The following is a 24,067-nucleotide window of genomic DNA, read 5'->3' as shown; positions in this document are numbered from 1 at the left end:
CCCCACCCAGGGCCAGAGATCGAACTCGCAACCCTGCAGTGCGAGGGCCAGTACTCCAACCACTGAGCCACGCTGCCCTGTACTACATAGTATATGTGTGTGTTTTTAATATATTTCACTGATTTTTTACAAGAGGAAGGGAAAGAGATAGAGAGTTAGAAACATCGATGAGAGAGAAACATCTATCTGCTGCCTCCTGCACACCCCCTACTGGGGATGTGCCCGCAACTCAGGTACACGCCCTTGACTGGAATCGAACCCGGGACCCTTGAGTCCACACGCCGACGCTCTATCCACTGAGCCAAACGGCTTAGGGCTCAAAAGTACTATTTTTAGGCAAAGTAAGTTTCTAAAGGTTATGGGGACTAAATAAACGAGTATAAACTCATCTTATTCTTTAAAATTACTACAGTCAGAAGTAGGACAATTTTCCAACAGCCGTCTCTGGGTGGTCTGACAGCCACCCGCATAGGACACTTTGTGTTCAAAACTGCTTTCCAGATATTAGTCCCTCGCCCGCTCCCCGTGAAGCGAGCTGTGCCTGTGAGTGGAGAGAGTGATTCTCTAAGGAGGCTGCTCCGGCTGGTGTGTGTCCCTGTGAACAGCCTGTGAGAATGTCCGTTCGGGCCTCTCCCGTTGCATGGACGGTGTTCGCCCTTGAAGTTCATTCCCTCCTTTGATCGTCTTGTAGAATATGAAAATGGCCTGACATGGTGAAACAATTACTGTAACAACAGTGCCCGCATCCTAAAATATCTTTACACGGTCCTTCTATTGCTCTCAGCCAACTGGCAAGTCTTTTAGAGAAACTGAGCGTATTTTACTCATGTGTTTAGACTGTTTGGCATTTTCTGAGACCTTGCCAGGCATGTTTTAAAAAGCACTATTAGAGCCCTGGCCAGTGTGGCTCGGCGGATAGAGCGACAGCCTGCAGACCAAAGGGTCCCAGGTTCGATTCCGGTCTTGGTTGCAGGCTCCTACCCGGCCCGGGGCCCTGGTCTGCGTGTGCAGAGGACAACCAATCGATGAGTTTCCCTCATGTCTATCTTTCTGTCTTTCCCTCTCTCTTCCACTCTCTCTAAAAGATCAATGGGAAAATATTTAACCAAAAATAAATAAATAAAAAGAAAAGGCACTAGGAAAGAAAATCAAAGACTGTGTATAACCTTAGAGTTAGGATATGCAGTGGTCGGCAAACTGCGGCCTCTTGAGCTGCGGTTTGCCGCTCTGTTGGCTAATGAGTTTGCCGACCACTGTCTTAGAGAATCTGGTGAAATTCATGAGACTCAACCCAGAAAAACGCACACAGCACACATGCCCAAGTACTGTGTCTCTACCACCAGTGGTTTAGACTTTCTAAAACACAATCACGGATGTGGGTCCGTCAGCCCCCCAAATTAAGAATTTGCCAACTTACAGTAAAGAATAAGACATGAGCCAGCAATTCCATGTCTAGGTATGTGTTCTAGGGTGGCTCTCACACGGGTCCAAGGCGACATGGGTAATCATTGTAGTAACAAAAGTTTGGAAGCAGTGTACATGTCCATCAGTAGAGAACAGTAGACTGGAATACTATGTAAACTAAATGACTAAGATCTTTAAAGTATTAACTATATTTCAAAAGCATAATATTGAGCAAGAAAATCAATTTAAAGATTGTCATATATAGCATGATGCCATTTTTAGAAGTTTTTTTTTTATATCATCTGTAGGTATATAAATCTATATTAAACGAATAAAAGCTTGCATATGAGAGATAAACACCAAGTTCATTATAGTAGCTATTTCTGGAGAATAGGATAAGAGAAGATTACATACTATATGTAATTTCAACTATATCCGTTTCTCAACCCCTTAAAAAAAAAAAGTCTGAAGCAAACACGGCTTCATTTGAAACATGGTTAAGATTTGAAAAAAGTGAGTGGTAGCTAATTTTGTTATTCTCAATGCTTGTTCTGTGCTTGAAATAGCTCATGATTAATTAAAGACAAAAAAAGAAAACCAACTTAAGAATCTTTTCAATGAAATTATAGCTCTTCCTTCTGTCTTCCTTCTGAATGCCTGTCCTCAGATAACAAGTTGTATATCGTGTACAACGTGTATGATGATGACGCCACCGGCTGGGCCTACCAGGAGGGCGCCCTGTCCATGAAAGTCACGAGGAAAGGGCCCGTCATCAGCACGCTCGATGCCGATTGGCTGGAGCTAACGACGTTCTATTATAAGCAAGGCTTGTCTCTGATCGACTCCTTTGTGTGCTGGGAGACACCAAAAGGTAAGTTCTCAATGACAACATGTCCGTATCTTTAAAAGTTGTCCTGACGTTAGAGTGGGTGGAAACGTGTTTGCCTCTCGAGTTCTGTGGCTGGAAGGACAGATGCTGTTCCTGAGGAAACAGGTCCCAGCGCTCACACAGCTCTGTAGCTTCCAAGTAACAGCTTACCCAGCCTGGTGGTGGAATTTAACGTGATGTTTGCTGTTGGGTTGTAACTGTCAGGACTAGACAGGCCAGTGTGTGGTGGACGAGTAGGACTTCCCAAATGCAATGTACTCCAACAACCCAATCGGGGCTTAATATGGCATTTGAGGACACTATCCAAATGATGACACTGCCTACCTGATTCTTTCTATACTTTGTCTTGAAAAGTAACTTTTGCTTCAGAAAATGATATTGATCTTAGGTTCCTTTCTGCCTTCCCCCATCTTTCATCTGTCTCCAGCCTTCCTCTTTTAGTTACAAAGGAATCTGTAATCATCCATCTACATCACAAAAACAACAAAGAAACAAACAAAACTCCAAAAATGACCTTGTAGGGAAAGTGTTTTAAAAAGAGATTAGAGCTTAAAGAAAAGAAAAATAGATATGAAGGAAGCTGGAAACATGGAAGGATAGAGGCCATGAAAACCAGAATAGGGCCCGACTCCGGTGGTTCAGTGGTTGAGTGTCGACCCTGCACCAGGAGGTCACGGTTCAATTCCTGGTCAAGGCACATGCCCGGGTGGTGATCCCCAGCAGGGAGGTGTGCAGGAGGCAGCCGATCAATGATGATGTTTCTCTCTCATCAATGTTTCTCTCTCTCTCCCTCTTCCTTCCTCTCTCTCTAAAATCAATAAAAACATTTTTTTAAAACAAAAAACAGAATAATTGGGGACCCTAACTCAATGAGGTTAGAGAAAAGAATGAAGAAGTAAATGAGATCTCCATATACCTTATTATCATTAAATCCGTGTAGTGACAACATCACTAATACAACTAAAGACTTTGGATGAATATTTTGAATTAGCAAGAGTCATATGTTCCGCCGAAACCGGTTTGGCTCAATGGATAGAGTGTCGGCTTGGGGACTGAAGGGTCCCGGGTTCGATTCCGGTCAAGGGCATGTACCTTGGTTGCGGGCATATCCCCAGTAGGGGGTGTGCAAGAGGTAGCTGATTGATGACTCTCTCATCGATGTTTCTAACTCTCTATCTCTCTCCCTTTCTCTCTGTACAAAATCAATAAAATATATATTTTTTAAAAAATATTTTTAAAAAAAGAAAAAAAAAAAAAGGAGTCATATGTTCCATTGGAGCCTTCTAACCAGGAAACCAAGATGAAGGCCGAGCCCACGGCAGCACCGGAAATGCGGCCGCTGGCAGCACGCTGGGCACAGCAGCTGCTCAAGGAAGAGGTTCTGGAATTTTTTGATTCTTGGAAACTTCTTCCAAGCGGATCCAATAGGAAGAGCTTGGGCTCTCAGATCAGACAGGCCAGGTGTAAATCCCATCTCCTCTCCTCGTTAGCCGTGGGATCTGGAGAAGTTCGTTGAGCTCAGGAGCCCCGTTTCCTCAAAGGGGGATAAACATAGTCCTCCTTTAACCCATGGAAACAGACCAGCGGAAGGCTCCCAGAAGGCAGTGGGGAGGGGGGATGGTCACTATCACTGGGATGAGTTTGCGGGGGACAGATGGTCACTAGAATGGGGGGACGGTCACACGGTAAGACATAAACGTGTCCAGTCACTATATTGCATACCCGAAGCCTCTGTGACCATTATCAGACTGTATACCGACTGTACTCAGATCAGTTCATTAGAACTTAACCAATACTCCACTTGTTTGCTGTGAGAATCCCATAGGCTACAGCATGTGCCCAGAGGAACACTCCCCCCCCCCCCCCCACACACACACACACACCAGCGTCCACCCGCCCTCGGAGTTCAGGTCTGAGGCTCATTTTCTTCCCGGCGCTGGTTCTGTGCAGACACAGTGCTCTTGGCGTGGACCTCCTGTTCGGGGGGCGGTCATGCTTCATATTTCTCTCCCCCCCCCTCCCCCTCCCTCTACCTTCTCCTTCCCTCCAAAGAGTCTGAGTTGGAGCCATTTCAGATTGTGGGCTGTGACGAGCGGCTGCAGGCAAAACGAAAAAGACTCCTTTCACGCCTCTCCAGGCCTTGCCCATGAAATAAAATTAGCCACAGCAGTTGCCAGCTCAGCTCGAGGCTGGGAGGGCTTTTGTTCTGAGAGCTCCGGGCTATTTAGAGATCCTGGATCCTGGGGGTGAGGTGGGGAGAGGGTGGGAAGCGGGGGGGGGGGGGGGGGGGCGGGGGGGGGGGCCTCTCCTTGGCAGCTGGATGTCTCAGAACACTTTTTTCCACCACAGCCCCCCACCCCCCCAGCCCCTGGGTGTGTCAGCTTGGCTGGGAGCAGCAGGGGGTGGTGACCCAGGACCAGGGCCTGTGCGGCTCTGGAGGAGGGAGTGGGGCTGGCTGGTGGCTTTGTTGGGGGGACAGGGAAGCCCTCGGACAGGGCGCTTTTTCTCCGTCCTCTCCACCCTCTCCCAGGACACTGCCAGGAGTCAGCCCGCCACCGGAACGAGGTCCTCAGCCGGCCCCGCACACTCCCGTGGGCGCCCGGGGGTGACACCCCGATGGACCCAGGAGCGCCAGCCCCTGTGCCAGCAAGGCGCTCAGTCCTCGGGAGCAGTGGGCGGCAAACTGCGGCTCTGCTGACTAATGAGTGTGCCGACCTCTGGGATAGGGGCTTAATCACAAGGAACAACAACAGCCTGAAATTGTTGGAGTCGAGAGTCTCGGTCAGTGGTCGGCAAACTCATTAGTCAGCAGAGACCAGTTTGCCGACCATTGCTCTGAGCATAGCGGCTCTGCGGGCAGCCTCCGTGGGATGAGACGGCAGCTTTGGCAGCTTTGCCTGTTTTGCACACACACACACACACACAAACACACAAAGTCATACACACACACAGTCACACACATTCACACACACGCACAAAGTCATACACACACACACACACTCACACACATTCACACTCACACACATCCACACACATTCACACACACACAGTCACACACTCACAAAGTCATACACACACACACACTCACACACATTCACACACTCACATTCACACACACAGTCACACACACACATACACTCACATTCACACACACACATTCACACACTCACATTCACACACACACGCTCACACACTCATGCTCACTCATACACACAGTCACAAACACACTCACACACATACACACACACACTGACACACTCACACTCACATACACTCACACACACACGCTCACACACACACACTCACGCTTACACACACACTCATGTTCACTCACACACACAGACGAACCTCCCCAAGGGTGATGCTCACTCAGGAGGGCAGAGGGCCCGTTTCCTTACATCACGGGGTCGCACTGGAAAGGGCGCCAGGTTTGCACGCACCAGAGCTGCGCCTGCAGACCATCCTTCATCAATACACTTCCCTGTCCCGCGGGGGCATTGGCTTTTAAAAGGTTTTCTGTGGGCTTTTGAGAAGTGGTGGGTCGGTGCTGGGAACCTTTTCCCTCTCAGGCCCCAGAAGAAGGGATTGTGGAGGGCGCACGGCCCAACGGGGACAGCTGCTCGGCGGAGGCGGCGCCCGGGTCTCGGCACACCTGTTCGCCCTTCCCTCTCTCCAACTGCACATCCTGGGGGCCCTGGCATCAGAACAGGAAAGCAGAGGCAGAGCCACAAAAACCCACCGTCCTCACGTCACAGAGTCCCCAAGGAGACCGGTCACCATAACTACACTGTTATCGAAGTATATCATTGTGTTTAAAATTCACCCGCTCATTCTAACTAAAGGACTTAGGACATAGCCATTTTTTATGGTGGTTAGCGATGCCCTGGACTTACAATCAGAAAGAGACTTAGCCGGTTTGGCTCAGTGGATATAGCGTTGGCCTGGGGACTGAACGGTCCCAGGTTCAATTCTGGTCAAGGGCACATGCCTGGGTTGTGGGATCCATTTCCAGTAGGGGGCGTGCAAGAGGCAGCCAATCAGTGATTCTCTCTCATCATTGATTTTTCTAGCTCTCTTTTCTCCCTTCCTCTCTGAAATCAATTAAATATATATTTAAAAAAAAAAGAGACTTGATTCCTCTGGTCACTTTGGTGTGACAATGGTCAGGTACATTTAAAAGGAAATAGGGTGTCTACTATCCTCAGAAAACCATTTCCAACGAGTACATTACTCTGTCCCGGACGCCACTCAGAACAGCATAAACGCTACGTAATGGTCTGTCTGTCTTAACTGTCGGTGATGATGACAGCACAATGATTTCCGCGTGAGGTGGATAAGCCTGTCCATAAACACTAAGACCACAAATTCCATGGAAAGCACCCTGGCCGCACTCGTATTTAAGCTCAGCAGAGCCCTGAAACCTTCGCAGGCCGTGTTCCTGGGACAACCGGCAGCCAGGCCAACGTGGATGTGCCATCCGCCCCGTGAAAGCCAGAGCGTTCAACCCACATGTGACCGTGGGAAAACTGGAGACAGAGGAACTCCAGAACGGCAGCTCCGCGTGGCCAGATGGTCACTGGGAGCCGTTCAAGAGAAGGTCCGAGAGGCCCCCCGGAAACTCCCTGCCCGCAGGCGTCCTCTCCACAATGCCTTCTGTTCGGGATCTTCCTGTCGCCATTCTTTTCTTTTTTAAGCGTCACTGAAGTGAAGCATTGTTCCTCCTTTGTATTTTTGAGGAAATCTTGCCTCACGTTCCTGTTCCTCTCCCACCCGTGCATGTCAGGGGTTAACAGAGTAGAACTGACGTGCAGACGGCACACAGACCAGAGGCCGCCAGGCGGGGCGCCGTTTCTTCCAGGCGCTCCTTGGGCTCAGGAAACCGCCTCTCCGCGCAGGGTGTCCATCTTGTTTTGGTTATTGTCCTTTTCATGTTTACAGCTTGGTTTTAACTCGCTGACGTGTAACCCTGTCTTGACCTTGGCAACAAAGATTTAACCTTCAGAGAGGAGGAGGGTGTTGCTGATGGAGCCATAACAAGTGTTTCTTAAGGGATCTGTTTGCCTTTCTGCTTCCTACGAGGGTTTTTTTAAGGGTCGGGACGCTCTTAAGAAACACGTCAGCTCTAACCGGTGTGGCTCAGCGGATAGAGCGTCAGCCTGCGGACTCAAGGGCCCCAGGTTCGATTCTGGTCAAGGGCATGTCCCTCGGTAGCGGGCACATCCCCAGTAGAGAGTGTGCAGGAGGCAGCTGATCGATGTTTCTCTCTCATGGATGTTTCTAACTCTCTATCCCTCTCCCTTCCTCTCTGTAAAAAAATCAATAAAATATATATATTTTAAAAACACTTTGTATTTGCAACTCTTCTAACCGCGCCCTCCTCCCCGCAGGGGACCAGGTGCCGAAAGCGCTGGACGGGTTCTTCGTGTTCGAGGAGGAGGGCTCCGGGGTGCCGGGGGCTGGCCGCGCCAGGAAGGACACCATCGTGGTGGAGCAGTGGACCGTCATCGAGGTGAAGGGCCGGGGCTGACCATCCGGCTTTACTTTATTTAGTTTCCTATTTTTTAATATATATATTTTATTGATTTTTTTTACAGAGAGGAAGAGAGAGGGATAGAGAGTTAGGAACATCAATGGGAGAGAATCATCAATCAGCTGCCTCCTGCACACCCCCCACTGGGGGTGTGCCCGCAACCAACGTACATGCCCCCGACCGGAATCGAACCTGGGACCTTTCAGTCCGCAGACCAACGCTCCATCCACTGAGCCAAACCAGTTTTGGCCTATGATTTGTTGACTATATTTTTATCGATCTCAGAGAGGAAGGGAGAGAGAGAGAGAGAAACATCAGTGACGCATACCCCACACTGGGGATGGAGCCCACGCCCTGGGCATGTGCCCTGACTGGGAATCGAACCGTGACCTCCTGGTTCCTAGGTGGACGCTCCACCTCGAAGCCAGGCCGGCCGGGCCAGCCTTCTGTTATGTTAACGGCCTTCACTGTCACAGGGTGAGCCCCTCCCGCTGTCGGTGCAGCCTCCGACGCAGGAGCAAACTGCTCTCCCAGGGGAGCAGTGCTGCGCCCGCACCCGCCTTGTGATAAGACAGCAAAACCACGACCCGAGCAAGAATGGCAGTGTGTCCCCAAAGGCCGGCCTGGACCCACACAGAGGCCCCGGCCCTGAGGCTCCACGCAATGCATCACCTGGTGGGACGGGAACAGATGCCCATGAGAGCCGGAGTTTGTCTCCAGCAACCAACGGGCCTGCTGTCTGAGCTTGGGAACTCTCAAAGCAAAGGTGTCCGAAGGGTGCCTCCGTCAGCAGCCGAACCTCCAACGCCGCCCTCCGAACCGGAGAGGGACAGGCCGCCCGAGGGGGACAGGCTGCCACAGGAGGAGAGGCCGCCCGAGGGGGACAGGCCGCCGAGGGGGACACACTGTGTGCGGCCTCGGCCCTCGGCCCTCGCTGGCAGGCTCTTCCGTGGACGAGCCAGCCTTTCTGGCCTCACCGAGGCGGAGATAGAGCCCCTGTTTCCAGGAAGCCAGAAATCCCTGTGAGAGGAGGGGCAGGATTGGGGGGCAGAGCTAAAGCGCCCAGTAAAATCCATTCCAGTTTTAAGCTCAAAATAAATCAAAACCAGTTGCAAGCCCCTCTCACCTTTCACTCCGGCTCATCTCTCCGCTCCGGTCCCGGGCCCAGGCACGTGTTTCTGAGCGCGAAGCCTGCCCGTTACCGGAATGCAAACCACCTGGGAGCTCAGTGCAAACGCAGGTTCCGCCCTGACTGGTTTGGCTCAGTGGATAGAGCGTCGGCCTGCGGACTGAAGGGTCCCAGGTTCGATTCCGGTCAGGGGCACGTACCCTGGTTGCGGACACATCCCCAGTCGGGGGTGTGCAGGAGGCAGCTGATCGATGTTTCTCTCTCATCGATGTTTCTAACTCTCTATCCTTCTCCCTTCCTCTCTGTTAAAAAAAAAAAAAAAAAAAAATCAATAAAATATTTTAAAAGAAAGAAAGAAAGGTGCCCACTCCCACCCCCATTAGTGTTTGAGGCCAGACCAGGCCCCGGGAATGGGCCCAGGAAAGCCCAGGTTCTGGGGAGCAGCCGGAGACCCTGACAGCCCCCACCCCCATCCCGGTGTCTCCACTGGGCCGGGGTTCGAGGCAGCAGGAAGCCAGCACCAGCGAAAGTGAGCTTGCCGGAGGGGGCACCCCTCAGAACCCCACCCCCGTGCCCGGCCCTCCAGGTGCTGCCGGCCTGGGCCTGAGCTCTCGCTCCCCGCAGGGCTGCGAGATCAAGACGGACTACGCGCCCCTGCTGCACACGCTGGCCGAGTTCGGGTGGCTCCTGACCAGCGTGCTGCCCACGCCGATCCTGAGACAGGACAGGTAACGCCATCTCCTCCCGCACCCCCCGTCTCCTCTAAGTCAGAGCTCCAGTGGCCCCTAACTCTGCTGAAGCAATCCTCTGTAATGCCCCAAGGCAGCCCTGGCTTCTCACCTCCTCTCAGGGCCTCGCCAGGTGTGTGCCAGCAGCTCCGCCTCTTCCCCAGGGCTGGTGAGGACAGGCGAGGACAGGCGAGGGCAGGCCGGCCTGGCACCCCAGGGAAGGCCGCACCCCCCTTTTCCTGCTCAGGGTGCCGGTGGGTCCTTGCCCAGAGTGAGCACTGAGTGGGTATACGTCTGCAGACAGAGAAGCACAGGCCTTCTCTGAAGACAGAGAAGCCCTGGGCCTGCCCCTCTGCTCTGCCCGTGCAAAGCTGCCCTCACCCAGCACCCAGCTGGGGCCGGGCCTGCAGAGCCCTGGAGGCCGGCCTGGAGGAGGCGGCGTCCTGCCTCCACCCATCCCACAGTGGGATGGGCTCGCTCCCCCCTGAGCAGGGGCTTGTTCGCTGTTCCCACGGAAACAAGTGCCTCCTTAGAAGGTGAGAACCACCTGCCATCCCCTCACCGATACCAACTGGTCCTTTCCTCCTTTTACTGCTTTTCCCCATTTCCTTTCTGGGAAGGAAGAAAATGAATTGTAGTCTTTTTTTTGAGAGAGAGAGAGAGAGACCTGTTCCATCCTCTGTGTAAAGTGCTTTCCTGTCCTGGGCTCAGAGGCGTGCCCTCTGCCCTATTTGGCACCCGGGACGTGACTGAGGGCGGCTGGCCTGCGAGGCCGGTGGCTCCCAGCAGGGGCAGCACCGCACCTGGGCTGGGCTGGCTGGGCTGGCCTGTGCAGCTGAGGGAGGCGCTCCCTCCCCTCCCAGTCTCACCCCGCCTCCGGCGTCTCCAGTGTTCCCAGTTTAGCAGCTTCCCCGGGTCCCAGGTCCCCTCCACTGGACAGGCTTTTGATTGACGTGGCTTTATAACACAGCCACCCTGCGCAGGTGAGGGGAGGGATAGAGGCGGATACAGCGCGAACCGGCTCAGGCTTTGAAAGGGGGATTAGGAGGAATCAGCAATCCCCTGCTTTTCTTCTCGGGGCTCTGTGGGTGACGGCTCCCACGGTGAGGGACGTCCCTGTCAGATCACAGTACGGGCGGTAATCTCAGGATTCAAACCAAGCACCCTGAGTCACCGGGAGCACTCCCAGTGCACAGACAGGAGCTGGTGAGGCTTGCCTCCCTCACGTGGCCAGGCCCGGGCCGACTTAGACTGGTCAGAGAGGGACTAGGCCCGAGGAGGCACTCCTGTGTGGCCTCTGGTGAGCCGAGCAAACTGACAACGGGGAGACAGACTCGGGGAGGCAGGGAGCACACTGCCCGCTGTCAGAGGGGAGCCGTGGGGGCTGGGAGAGAAGAGTGAAGGGATTAAGAGCAAAGAGGAAAAAAAGACTCACGGACACAGACAGAGGTGTGGTGAATGCCAGAGGGAGGGGGTGGGAGGTAGAAGAGGCTGTAACGGGGGATCATGGTGGCGGGAGGGGACCGGACTTGGGGTGGTGGCCACACAGTACAGCGTACAGAGGATGAGCTGTAGAATTGTACACCTGAAACCTGTATCATCTCATTAACCACTGTCACCCCAGTACATTCCACACACAAATGAAAAGCAGAGTGAGTGAAAAGGTGTGCACGCTGCGTGCAGAGTCTGCCCTGAAGGGGCTGGCAGCGGGGGCAAAGTACGGGGCAGCGTCCGTTCCTCCGGGACCCGGGCCTTCGCTCGGGCCGGGCCGGGTCAGGCTTCTGTTCTGTGTGGTATGGCACCGTCACCAGCCAAGGGCGAGGGGGTACTTCAGTCTGTACGTTCCACAGTTGTATTAAAATAAGGGAGCGTAGAGCGCAGGGGGGTTGCAGAGCAGGGTGAAAAGAGGTAAAGGGATTAATAACAAAAATACGAGACGGATAACAGTATGGCGATAGAGGTGCATGGGGTGAGGGAGGCGGGAGTGGTCAAGGGCGGGGAATAGATGGGGAGGAAAGAGACTTGACTTTGGGTGCCGAGTGCACGATGCAGTGTGCAGATGGTGTTTTATTGAATGGTACACTTGAGTCTGTGTGGTTTTATTAGCCAAAGTCACCCCAATAAATTCAATTTTAAAAAATTAGTTTATAAAAAATAAACAAGAGAGCGTGTAGACTGCCAAAGTCAGATGGAACCCTCGGTGGTACTGCGGTTAAAAGGCAGCACCCCCAGAGGGCAGGGCCCGGTGAGGACTCTGCCAATGACGGATGACCCCGATAGAAGGCGGCAGGAAAACGTCTTTAACCGTAACCGCCCTCATGCAACAAGGGACGCCCGAGCCCCAGGGCCAACTGCTCCCCAGCGTGCCAGGAGCATTTCGCAACCTCATCCTGCTGTGCTCTTTTGTGCGTAAGCAGCTGCAGGGCAGACAATATATAGGATGAAGGTAAAGGCTCGCTGAGATCTGATCGAGGAGATTATTGCTGAAACCTGTTTGTCCTCGGCCTTTTGATTCCCGTTCCCACACGCTGGCCCCGTGAAGGTCACATGAAGTTGGGTCTCCGCTGCCTGGGGCGCAGACAGTCCTGACCATTTGCCATGTCATCTTTCCATAAGAAAAATGCTGCATCCAGTTCCACCTGGCCGGGGTGGACCAGAGAGCCTGAAAGAGTTGTCTCTGAAACTATAAGAGTGATTCAGGCTTTGAGCTTAACGAATCTCTCTTCTTTTTGGTGCCCTGATGTGGATCATACCCACCACCTGACGTAAGGGGACAACTCTATTCACCTGATCTCTCGGGCCAGAACTAAACAATTCTCACGGTAATCACAGTATCACCAGGAGCGAGCTCTCTGACACATTCTTTTTCTTATTTTCTCTTATTTATGTATTTATTTTTATTGATCTCAGGGAGGAAGGGAGAGGGAGAGAGACAGAAACATTAATGATGAGGAAGAATCATCTGCCTTCTGCATGCCCCCTATTGGGGATTAAGCCCACAACCCGGGTACATGACCTTGACCAGAATCGAACCCGGGACCTTCAGTCCACAGGCTGATGTTCTACCCACTGAGCCAAACCAGCTAGAGCGGGACCTAATTCTTTAGCAGAACCAAAGTCCCTGTGACGTTGAAACCCTGGGCGAGGATCACCCAGCTTGTCCTGCATCGTGGCGTTCTGGCGGACGCCCACAGCACAGCTCACACGGTAGGAAGCCAGCACTGAGGCTCACAGGCCCGCAGAAGGAGGAGCGGTGATTAACCACACTGCGAAGATGTACACTTGCACGCATGCTCACTCCCAGAAAGACCGATGCCTGTCACCACCGCGAATACCCCACGCTGGGCTGCCAGTTGCGAGTGCCCCCCCCCCCCCATGTCCCGTGTGGTTCAGGGTTCGAGCTCTGGAGGAGACCGCACGCAAATGAAAGAGCCGAGACAAGAAAATATTAATTTGGGAATATTGGGGGCCAGGTGGGAGCCAGCTCAAGAGGAAGGACTCCGCTTTGCTCCGCCTTGCGATCCCTTTCATGCAGGTTTGGGGTCCACCCGTAGCCCTTAGGCAGACAATTGCAGTAACAGCTCGATGGTAGCCCGTCAGCGAGGATTTACAAGAGACTAAAAGGTGGAAGTTGCTTCCGCTCCCTTTGTCTCCACCCGGCAGTGGGTGCACAGCTCTGACCCTTGTCGGAGCCTCCAGGCTGACCAGCCTCCCGGACTCGCCGTCCGCCTCTCTCTGCTGGTGAGGCCCTGGGCGGCTCCCACACCATCCCTCCTGGGCCGCCTGCCTGTGCGAACACCAGGGAAAGGCTCTCCCTCAGGGAGCTTGGCCTCAGGTGCAGTCGTTAAACCATTTCACCTTCCCCTTCTCGGCTAACGCCTAAGCCCAACCTGAAGGCCTATCCATGAGGTGTTTTCCCCTTCCTTCTTTAATACTCCTGCATATCCGTTACAGATTGCAGGAAGGCACTGTCTCAGGGGTTTCCAGGTGAAGGGTGTCACTTCCCTGTCCTCGGCAATATCACCCCACCAGCGGTCCAAGCTGGTTACCATGGAGACCTCAGGTGGTCATCTGATATCACCACATTGTTCCAAGACGATTGTTGTCCGCCCACCCGGAGAATTTGCAGAACCCCTTCTTAACCGTTATGAATCAGGAGGCCACGGTTCGATTCCCGGTCAGAGCCCATGAGCAGATGCCCGGGTGGTGGGCTCGGTCCCCAGTGTGGTGCGTGCAGGAGGCAGCGGACCAATGATTCTCTCTCATCACTGACGTTTCTCTCTCTCTCTCTCTCTTCCTCTCTGAAATCAATTTAAAAAAAAAAAAATTTTTTTTAAAGAAAGAATGCTAGAATCCAGGGACATTTCATTGAGACTATAAAATTCTGCTCCTTGTATGGTGACCAGACGTCCCACTTTTGGCGGGACAGTCCCGATTTTTTTTTATTAATATATTTTATTGATTTTATACAGAGAGGAAGAGAGAAGAATAGAGAGCTAGAAATGTCGATGAGAGAGAAACATCGACCAGCTGCCTCCCGCACACCCCCCACTGGGGATGTGCCCGCAACCAAGGTACATGCCCTTGACCGGAATCGAACCCAGGACCCCTCAGTCCGCAGGCCGACGCTCTATCCACTGAGCCAAACCGGTCCCAGCGACAGTCCCGATTTTTAACAATTTGTCCTGCATCCTGTGGCATTTTTAAAAAAGTCCCGATTTTTGAATCAAAAATTTTTGAATAGCAAATGGTTAAAAATCGGGACGTCTGGTCACCTTACCTAAGGGCAAGGTATTAACAAGAGGAAAACTGTCCTTTGACTGTGAGGTCAGACCCCACTCTCAGAAGCAGCGAAGGCCCTGGCATGTCTGAGACCCTCTCCTGACCTGAGTGCCAGCGGGAGCAGGAGGGAAGGCAGGCCGGGGTTCACTTCTGCCCACTCACACACCTCCCGCCCTCTCCGATTGAAGGTCTGCGCGGCTGTGTAATCTCTGTGCCCTGCCCTCCGAGGCCCCTCGCAGGGAGCAGCGCTGAGATAAGGCCGTGCTTTGTACAATAGCCCCTTTGTCTGCTCTGCACTCCCCGGTGACCGTTGTCAGGGGGGAGGGCTGGAGGGGCCGAGGCGGTGGTCCCCTGGGTGGCTTCCCACACACACCTGGGACCAGGGCGGGGCCACAGGGCACAGGACTTCCCAGCCACACACACCGCCAACGACAAAGCGGCAAGCTAACGATTCAGCTCTTAACAAGTAAACGCTGCTTTCCTATCTCATTTCCAAGTAGCAATCATTAAACCACGGCAATTCATGAATGCACACGGTGACGCAAAACTGATCGGAAAATCCTGTCCCCGCTCCTCCGGTCTGAGGGAGGCGGGAGCCTAGGGGACAGCTTCCAGGGAGAGGGTTTATGTCCCACGTGGCTAGGCAGCCGCCCACCAGCCCCTCTGACACCAGCTCACTGACAGTCACCCTGGTCCTCATGCTTCCATCTCCTGTACCAGTAAACAGCATGCTTTTCCTCTTCAACCCGAATGTTTACGGAGTGCCTGGTGTGTACAGGCGATGTTCTACCTGCTCTAGCCACAGACCCCGGCTTCGGGGAACCCACCTGCTTGGGAGAAAGCACAGTCACAGATAACTGATGCAGAACAGACAGACCCTGAGCCTGCAATGGGGTCCACACAGAGGGGACCGGGCCCGAGGGGTGAGCATCAGCCCCGCGGGGGATCTTGGGCATCACAGCTGCTGTGGTCCTTCAGAAGGCCACAGTGCAGCCAGAGGGGCACCTGTCTCAGGTGTTAGCACTCAATGGGGGAGCTGAGGGAAGAGGGGGGAGAGGAGAGAATGGGAGGGGAGGGGGGAGGTCTGAAAAGGCTCCCAGAGGAAGCAGAGCTGCGAGGAAGGCAGGGAAGGTGGTTAAGGCCGAGGGTGAGGAGGGGAGCAGGTGTGTGCTGGCTGTGGTGTCGGATTGTAAGAGAGCAGAGCTTCCCAGGCAGGCTCACAGAGAAGGTTCCAGGTGGCTGGCAGGGCTGGCGGGCAGTGGCCGCCCGGACCCTGCAGCGAAGGCTCTGAGAGCAGAAGGCGGTGCCAGTTAGCGATGCCCGCAGGCACCAGAGGTGGGAGGTGGAAGTATGAACGCCACCGACCCTTCCTCCCTCTGACAACCTGAAGCAACACGCACCAGGAGGGTGAGTCAAGAATAGTGAGCACAGACAGCCCCGGCTGGGCCTCAGTGGGTAGAGCATCGTCCCAGACGCCAACGCCAGGTTGTGGGTTTGAGCCCCTACATACAAGAGTAGACCCATGAATGCATAAGTGAGTGGAACAAGTCCATCTCCCTCCCCCCTCACCTTCCTCTCTCTCTCAAAGCAATTAAAAAGGAAGTACAAGGAAATGAATTCTTGAAGACCTCTCCTAACTTAAAACGCAAAAAATTCAAGTCTGGATGTGTGTGTGTGTGTGTGTGTGTGTGTGTGTGTGAAAAATAACCTCACTCCTCGACTGAGGGTTTTAAAGGAGGAGGAGGAAGAAGAGGAGGAGGAGGACAAGGGGAAGAGGAAGGAGGAGGTGGAGGAGGAAGAGAAGGAAGTCTCCCAAGACCACTTTGGCGGAAGAGTTGCTTGTTTCTCAAAATTCAGCAGAACCACTAAGTGTGGGGCACTCAATGGTGTGGGGCCAGAGCTTCAATGTTGCTTTTGTTTTCCAGAAAAAAAGAGCAAATAGTGAGGTTTTGGTTTTGGTTTTGGTTTTTTGCATAATAAAAGTCGTAACTCAGCAACATTAGCTGCAGACTCCTTCCCCTAAAGCCATGGAGACCGGGAATACACTTCAGAGAAACCCAGGCCTTTGGCACAGGGACTCACCGAGAGGGCAGCTGACTGAGGGGAATACTGAGTAGCTCCCACAAAGGAGCATCTGGGAAGAAAACGCTCCGGCTCCGGCCCCTCCACTGGGAATCTACGGCAAGTTCCTCCCGCGGCCCAAGGTCGCCTTTCTTAAAAGGCAGATTTGACAATGCAAACAAAAATTTTAGTTAAACATTCTCCACCTAATAATCCCGCTTCTGAGAATTTACTTCAAGATTTCCTTGAGTCATAAGACTAGGAAGACAAGACATCTTTCTATGGCAGCATTATTTATAATATTATTTATAATTAGCAGGAAACTGGAAACAACCTAATTTTTCAATAATAAAGAGAGTACATTTCAGTGTCTGAAGTCTTTGAGAAACAGCTGCTAAGAATCTGGTCAAGTGCACAAACAAGGGAAGGGTGTTCATGAAAGAGCATAGAACACAGAAATGCAAATATGCGACGGTTACAGACACGCAGCACATGTGTGGGAAGGACCAGAAGGGGACATGGAGGTGAAAGTAGTGATATTAGCATGTGAGGTTACACGTTCTCAACATTCACATTTTCTTTTGTAATGACCATATTCCGTTTTGTTTTTTTTAATCCTCACCCCAGGATATTTCCCCACTGATTTTTAGAGAGGCAGGAAGAGCCCTAGCCAGCTTGGCTCAGTGGATAGAGCGTCTGCCTGTGGACTGAAGGGTCCCAGGTTTGATTCTGCCAACGACACATGCCTGGATTGTGTTTTGCAAACATCTCATCATTGATGTTTCTCTCTCTCTCCTTCTCCCTTCCTCTCTTAAGTCAATAAAGAAATACTTTTTTAAAAAAAAAAGAGAGGAAGGTATAGAGAGATAGAAACATTGATGAGACAGAAACATCATCCATTGGCTGCCTCCTGCACACCCCCTACTGGGGATCAAGCCCTAAAATCTCCCCCTTAGACCCTTCGGATGGAGGACCCAGTGCCGCATCCGGGAGCTGGCCAGCCCGTCCCTCCCGCTGCCCAGGCAGCCACACGAGCGTCCTCACTCCCAAGCTCCTGGCCCCTTCCTTTCCCGCTGTAACCGGTTCCTAAACTCGTCTTCCAGGAATTCCTTTTTACACCTCCGTGATTAACCAAATATATGTTCTCTTACAGTTAAAAAAAAAAAAAAAAAAAAAAAAAGGAATTACTAATCCACAGAGACTAATGCTGTTGTTTTAATTCGCAGCGAAGGGAATTTGGCTACAAAGCAGGTGGTGTTCCTTCAGAGACCCGCCATGTGGAATTCGGCGGCTCAGACCCCAGAAGTGAGTAATACGGTGCTGGACAGGCTGGCTGTCACACTGGAGCCGAGGTCGGCAAACTCATTAGCCAACAGAGCCAAATATCAACAGGACAACGATTGACATTGCTTTGGAGAGCCACATTTTTTAAACTTCTTCAACATAGACTCGCCCAGGCCCTGGTATTTTGTGGAAGAGCCACACTCAAGGGGCCAAAGAGCCACAGGTGGCTCGCGAGCCGCAGTTTGCCGACCACGGCCCTAGAGCATTTAGTCCTGACACTCGTTTCATGCCAAATGGGGAGCACGGGTGGGAAGCGTGGGGTTGGTATGGAAACAGTCTTCTCGCCCGAGGCATGGGGGTGCAGGCTGCCCGCCCTGAGCCGGTCCCCGGGCCTGGGAGGCCACTCAGAACGGGCACGGGGGCAGCAGGACCGCTTTGAGCTGAAGGCCACCAAGCAGCCTCCTTCCTGACGGGAGCAGGTGTTGTGTCCTCAGGCAGGCGTGGCGTGGCCCTGCACGGGCTCCCTCTCCCTCCCTCTCCCTCCCGCACCAGGACCAGGAGGGGGCAGTTGCCAGAGGTGGCCCGTCCCCAGGGACCGCACTGACGAGTCTGCATACACAAGCTCCCTCAGTCCCCTCCACCCCATGTCTTAGAGATGTTTCCAGGATAGCAGCAGACCTACACATGCGCCCTGGCTGGGTGCTCAGTGGATAGAGCCTCAGACTGAAGAGTCCCGGGTTCAATTCCCGATAAAGACTCAAGCCCAGGTTTCGGGCTCAATCCCTAGTGGGGGACGTGCAGGAGGCAGCCGATCAATGATTCTCTCTCATCATTGATGTTTCCCTTTCCCTTCCTCTCTGAAATCAATAACAAATATATATAACTTCTTTTTCTAATATATATATATTAGAAAAGTATATATATTAGAAAAAGAAGTTATAAAAAAGGAATATTGTGCTCAGTGGAAAGGTAAGCTGCACACCCATGTGCAAACTTGAATACGTAGCTCTTTTTTTTTTCCCCTCCCTCTTTCATTCGAATACATAGCTCTTTAGAGAAGAAAACAGTGACACGCACCACATTCTAACAGCAGTTTCTCTGCCAGATGGGGCTGTGGGTAGGTTTTGCTCTTTCCTCTGGTTCTGCCAGGTCTTCCACAGGGAACGTGCATTTTGTAAGATGCCCGGGAGTTTTCATTTGGGATCACACAGATGGTTAACTCGCCTCGTGTGTCTGGCAGGTGTGGGGGAGGTGAGTGTGGGAGGAATAAGGTGAAACGCTGGGCCTCTGGTTCGAGGCCAGCCGTGCCCCGACCTTGGGCAAACCCCGCCTTCTCTCTGGGCCTGGGTCCTCCCTCTGTCAAGTGAGGGGTTGGAGGAGGGGCACTCCAAGGCCAGCCAGGCTGCAGACTCCTGCACGCTCAGTCCTCGGCCCTGCAGTTGATGGACTGGAAGAGCTATTATTGCCCGTGGAGGGAGGGTGGGTGGCACCGTCTCTGCTGAAGATGTGCTTAGTAAGAGTCACAGGGGCGGGGGGATCTGAAATTGTTTTTAGAGTTCCCGTGGGAAGGATTGGTCATCTTCTGGTACCTGGCCTTTCCATGTGGTGACCGTTTGCTGAATACTTACCTGAGAGTGAACGGCCAGGAACAGCGCATGGCTCCGAATATGCCCGTTTTCACCAAGAAGGCCCGCGCTGGTGTGAGGGCCGGCCTCTGCTGGCCCGGACACAATCGGGAATCTGTTGCAGAGTCACCTCCCGCTCTGCTGAGGAGGCAGGAAGGGCCCGGCAGCCAAGTGCTCAGGCCCTCCGCCCTCCGTCTGTATTCATTCATCAGAGTCGGGAGGGCACTGGGATGAATGGGCCTTTGTGCACGTGGGAAAGGGCGCCTCAGCCACGCCTGAGAAAGGAGCCCGTCTGGCAGGGCCCGTCGGCACTGCCTGCAGCCCAGAGGCTGGCTCCTGGCCGGCTGGCGTCCCCGCGCCAGAACAGGCCATGCCAGACCCTGTGCCAGCTCCACTCCGTGCATTGAACGCGGTGCACTTGGTGAATGAGAAGGAAAGGAAGAGGGTTTGCCATCCAGTGTTTGCACTGGATGAATTCATGGGGGGGGGGGGGGGGGGGGGGGCCAGCACCTCCCAACTGCCTCGGATTCGGGGATTCGGGACAGGAAGCCGGCCTTTCTGTGGGAAGCGGCCCAGTGTGGGCTCGTTCCCCTGAACTTGCCTGAGGGCCCCAGGGACACGCTCAGCTTCCTGCACAAACCGGCGCCTGGACAGCCGTTGCAACGTTCCATGAGAGCCCACAAAGCCTGCTTTCAGGAAGCTGTTTGTGTATTTGCCTTGAAAACCAGTAAGACACACTTGTGTAGTTTACACACTACAGTTCAACAGACCTATGGGTTAGCCAACTTTTGCAAGACTAGCCTAGGCATCGGACTTGCAGGGTTTGTGTGTTTTCTCTTACATTTAAGAAAACATAATCCTAGTTCCCAAATAACATATAAGTGAACTTTCAGCAAATGCCTTCTTTGTCCACTGGGAAATCACTGTGCTTTTTCAATGTGTCCCTTTTTTCCTGGAGGGTGTGGGCTCGGTTAGCTGGAGTGCCTTTCTGGTCCTGGGTTGACTCCTGGTCAGGGCACATACAGAAGACAACTGATGGATGTTTCTCTCTCACATCAATGTTTCTCTCGTGCACCCTCTCCCTTCCTCTTTCTCTCTAAAAAAGTAAATAAATAAATATATTTTATTTTTTATTGATTTTTTACAGAGAGGAAGGGAGAGCGAGTTAGAAATGTCGATGAGAGAGAAACATCGACCAGCTGCCTCTTGCACACCCCCCACCGGGGATGTGCCCGCAGCCAATGTACATGCCCTTGACCGGAATCGAACCTGGGACCTTTCAGTCCACAGACCGACGCTCTACCACTGAGCCAAACTGGCTTCGGCTAAATAAATACCTTTTAAAATGTATCCCTTTTAGTTTTCTTTTTACTTATTTTATTTTAAATATTTTTATTGATTTCAGAGAGGAAGGGAGGAGAGCGATAGAAACATCAATGATGAGAGAGAATCACTGATCGGCTGCCTCCTGCACACCCCTACTGGGGATCACGTCCACAGCCCAGGCACGCGCCCTGACTGGGAATCAAACCACAACCTCCTGGTTCATGTGTCGGCACTCAACCACTGAGCCACACTGGCTGGGCAGCTAGAACACTTTTTCTATTGTTAGACCCCCGATTAACACCGAGAAGAAAAATGGAACCTTTCTTGTATCTCCACCCTTTGCTCCCAGAGGTGTGATCTCAACAGGCTTCTCTCTTCGGAAGTGTCTTGGGGGCCCAGACTTGTCGGCAGACAACTGAGGTGCCAGTGATGAGAATAACGTGCCTGGAAGCCACCCAGGGGTGTGAGACAGAGGGGGGCGGGCAGGGGGACAGAAAGGGCTGAGCTGGTCCTGGGATGAGCAGGGCCCTGGTGAGAAGCAGGGAAAGGACGTTTGGGCGGAGGGCGCGGCGGAGGGCAGAGGGACAGGGAGCACCGTCTTTCTAACCCCCGCTGTCGTCTGTGTTCCAGAGGAAGGCCAGCCGGCACGTGAAAGGCGAGGACAGGCACAAAGCCGGCAGCAGGAGCATCGGCCTGGACACGGCCACGTCCCCGCCCGCAGAGCCGGGCGCCCCGCCCGGGGGCATCCCCGCTCCGTCCGGGGCGCCCTGGGTGCAGGGGCCCGCGCTGCCGGGGCTGGGCCTCCTGCGGGACCTGGACGACGGGCCGCTGGACCAGGAGGACGGGGTCACGCAGGTCACCTGTATGTGACAGGCAGCCACCCACACAGCGGCCCCGGCTCTCCTGTGCCTGTCTGCATGTGAGTGACAGGCGGGTTTTCCCAGGCCCGGCTCCTCCTGACCGCGTGCACGTGGGCTCAGCCCCCTAGACGTGAAGGATAATCAGCACGTTCATACATGTAGACGCATTTCACACTGCTCCCAGCTAAAGCGCCCGTGCCCACAGACGCTGTAGGTCACTAACGGAGACCCCACGTCACTGCTCACGAACGGACAAGGTGGACTCTCGTCGTCACACCAGCAAGAAGACTGGAGGTCCCGGCCAGCACGGTGCCCGATGGAAGGGTCTCAGAGAGTTGGTCCTAGGGACACCGACCAGCAATGCCCGCCCTGCACGGCACTCACGGGCTAACGAACGGACCGCCTGGATATGACCATGGACCAGTTGTGGTGCGTGTACGGAGCAAACCCTCCTGGCTAAAATGTTCTTTGGAAGTTCCCGCCCTGGGCTAACCCATTGAGCTTCAATGGTGTGCTTCCTAATAGACGAGAGAGAGAGAGAGAGAGAGAGAGAGAGAGAGAGAGAGAGAGAGAGAGAGAGAAGCGGGGGGAGCAGCATCCCTCACCACTCAGTGTGGAAAGAGCCCAATCTCAACCTTTAAAACCTAGTGGACAGGCAGAGCGGATCTGATCTCCTCTATGTTGGGAACAGTGGGAAACGGGAGAGATCACTGTGAGGGGGAATGGCTGCTTCACACTGGCCCGAAGTGCACGACCTTCTATTTAACTGGCGCCAGGAGCAGGGGGACCCAGGGCCCGGCACCGGCCGGAGTGAAGCCGCCCAGAGCAGCGGGGGGCCTGGTGGCCCAGCGGCTCCCTCTCCCCCTCCGTGCCCTCCTCAGGGGGTGCCTGCGCCTCGCCCCGATTCAGCAGGAAAAGATGGAAAGTCTACAGAACGCAGGCTCCGCTTTTCTCCATGGAAACTAGCTTTGAAACGTGGGCACCTTCAAGGGAAGGACAGCTGGCTTTGCCATTGACGGATTCAACGTATTCTATATTTTTATTAGCGTTGGTGTTGGCATTAGAAGATCACTGAATAAAATGTCATTTGATTGAACACAAGTGTTTACAGTGTGCTTTATACATTCCTGTATTGTGTGTTATCACGCATCTAGTGTGACTAACGAGTCCCTTCTCCATGAACTGTGGGCAGGACTGGCACAGTGTCACCCACCTGTACCGTGTGCAGAAGCCTCGCCTGTGTAGGTATAAAAGCACTTAAGAATGTTCTGCTCAGAATTATTCTGTGGAAACAGCCACAATCTTTGCAGAAATATTTTTGTTCGGTTTTTAGGTGAGCCTAAGCTCCATATCCAAGAGTTGAATTTTTGGTAAAGACAAGCGTGTCCTCTGAGCCAGGGCACGCCAGGAGCTGGTGACGGGACACAGAAAAGGACTCAGAACCGCCAGACAGCTCCTCCGGGCCAGGTGCCCGAGGGTTTTCCAGCATCAAAGGCAGGGCTAGGCATTTGTACTTGACTAAGGAACGCTGAGGCACACACCAATCACCTTTCACTTGATTCGATTTGTGCAAGTTTACTTTCTTTGTGCAGTTTGCTTTTAACATTTATTAAAAAACATTTTGCCCTGCCAAAACTGGTTTGGCTCAGTGGATAGAGTATCGGCCTGCGGACTGAAAGGTCCCAGGTTCGATTCCGGTCAAGGACATGTACCTTGGTTGCAGGCACATCTCCGGTAGGGAGTGTGCAGGAGGCAGCTGATTGATGTCTCTAACTCTCTATCCCTCTCCCTTCCTCTCTGTAAAAAAATCAATAAAATATATATATATTTTTTTAAATCTGAAGAAAAATACCGAAACTGGTTTGGCTCAGTGGATAGAGCGTCGGCCTGCGGATTGAAGGGTCCCGGGTTCGATTCCAGTCAAGGGCATGTACCTTGGTTGTGGGCACATCCCCAATGGGGGCTGTGCAAGAGGCAGCTGATCGATGATTCTCTCTCATCAATGTTTCTCTCTATCCCTCTTCCTCTCTGTAAAAAATCAATAAAATATATTTTTAAAAAATAAAAATAAAAAATAAAAATCTGAAGGAAAAAAAAAGTTTTGCCCTAACTGGTTTGGCTCAGTGGATAGAACACCGGCCTGTGGACTGAAGGGTCCCAGCTTCCATTCCGGTCAGGGCACATGCCCGGGTTGCAGGCTCCATCCCCAGTAGTGGGCATGCAGGAGACAGCAGATCAATGATTCTCATCATTGATATTTTGATATTTCTATCTCTCCCTCTCCCTTCCTCTCTGAAATCAATAAAAATAAAATAAACAAAATAAAAAATGTTTTATTATTATAAACTTGTCATACCCTAAAAATCTATTTCATAAGCATTCATTCTAACAATTACCCTTAAGTGACATGGCACATTTGTATTATAGTGAATAATGGCCAAGTGGTTCT

The 24,067-nt window shown here is 52.7% G+C and overlaps 1 protein-coding gene across 1 annotated transcript in view; it reads left to right on the top strand.

The window, feature by feature from the left end:
* The window catches only part of RFTN2 (raftlin family member 2), a 39,578-nt gene extending 17,486 nt beyond the window's left edge, over positions 1-22,092 (top strand). The window contains exons 5-9 of the mRNA XM_084893146.1: positions 2,072-2,275; positions 7,681-7,802; positions 9,577-9,680; positions 17,750-17,828; positions 21,389-22,092. Coding sequence (XP_084749272.1) covers positions 2,072-2,275; positions 7,681-7,802; positions 9,577-9,680; positions 17,750-17,828; positions 21,389-21,628 — 749 coding nt within the window. The 3' untranslated portion in view covers positions 21,629-22,092. The remainder of the gene's footprint in view (positions 1-2,071; positions 2,276-7,680; positions 7,803-9,576; positions 9,681-17,749; positions 17,829-21,388) is intronic.
* Positions 22,093-24,067: the final 1,975 nt, after the last annotated feature.

Source organism: Pipistrellus hanaki (assembly GCF_964339955.1).
Source record: "Pipistrellus hanaki genome assembly, chromosome: 8".
Taxonomy (NCBI): domain Eukaryota; kingdom Metazoa; phylum Chordata; class Mammalia; order Chiroptera; family Vespertilionidae; genus Pipistrellus; species Pipistrellus hanaki.
The sequence above is the reverse complement of the archived record's forward strand: the minus strand, read 5'-3'. Positions and strand labels throughout refer to the sequence as shown.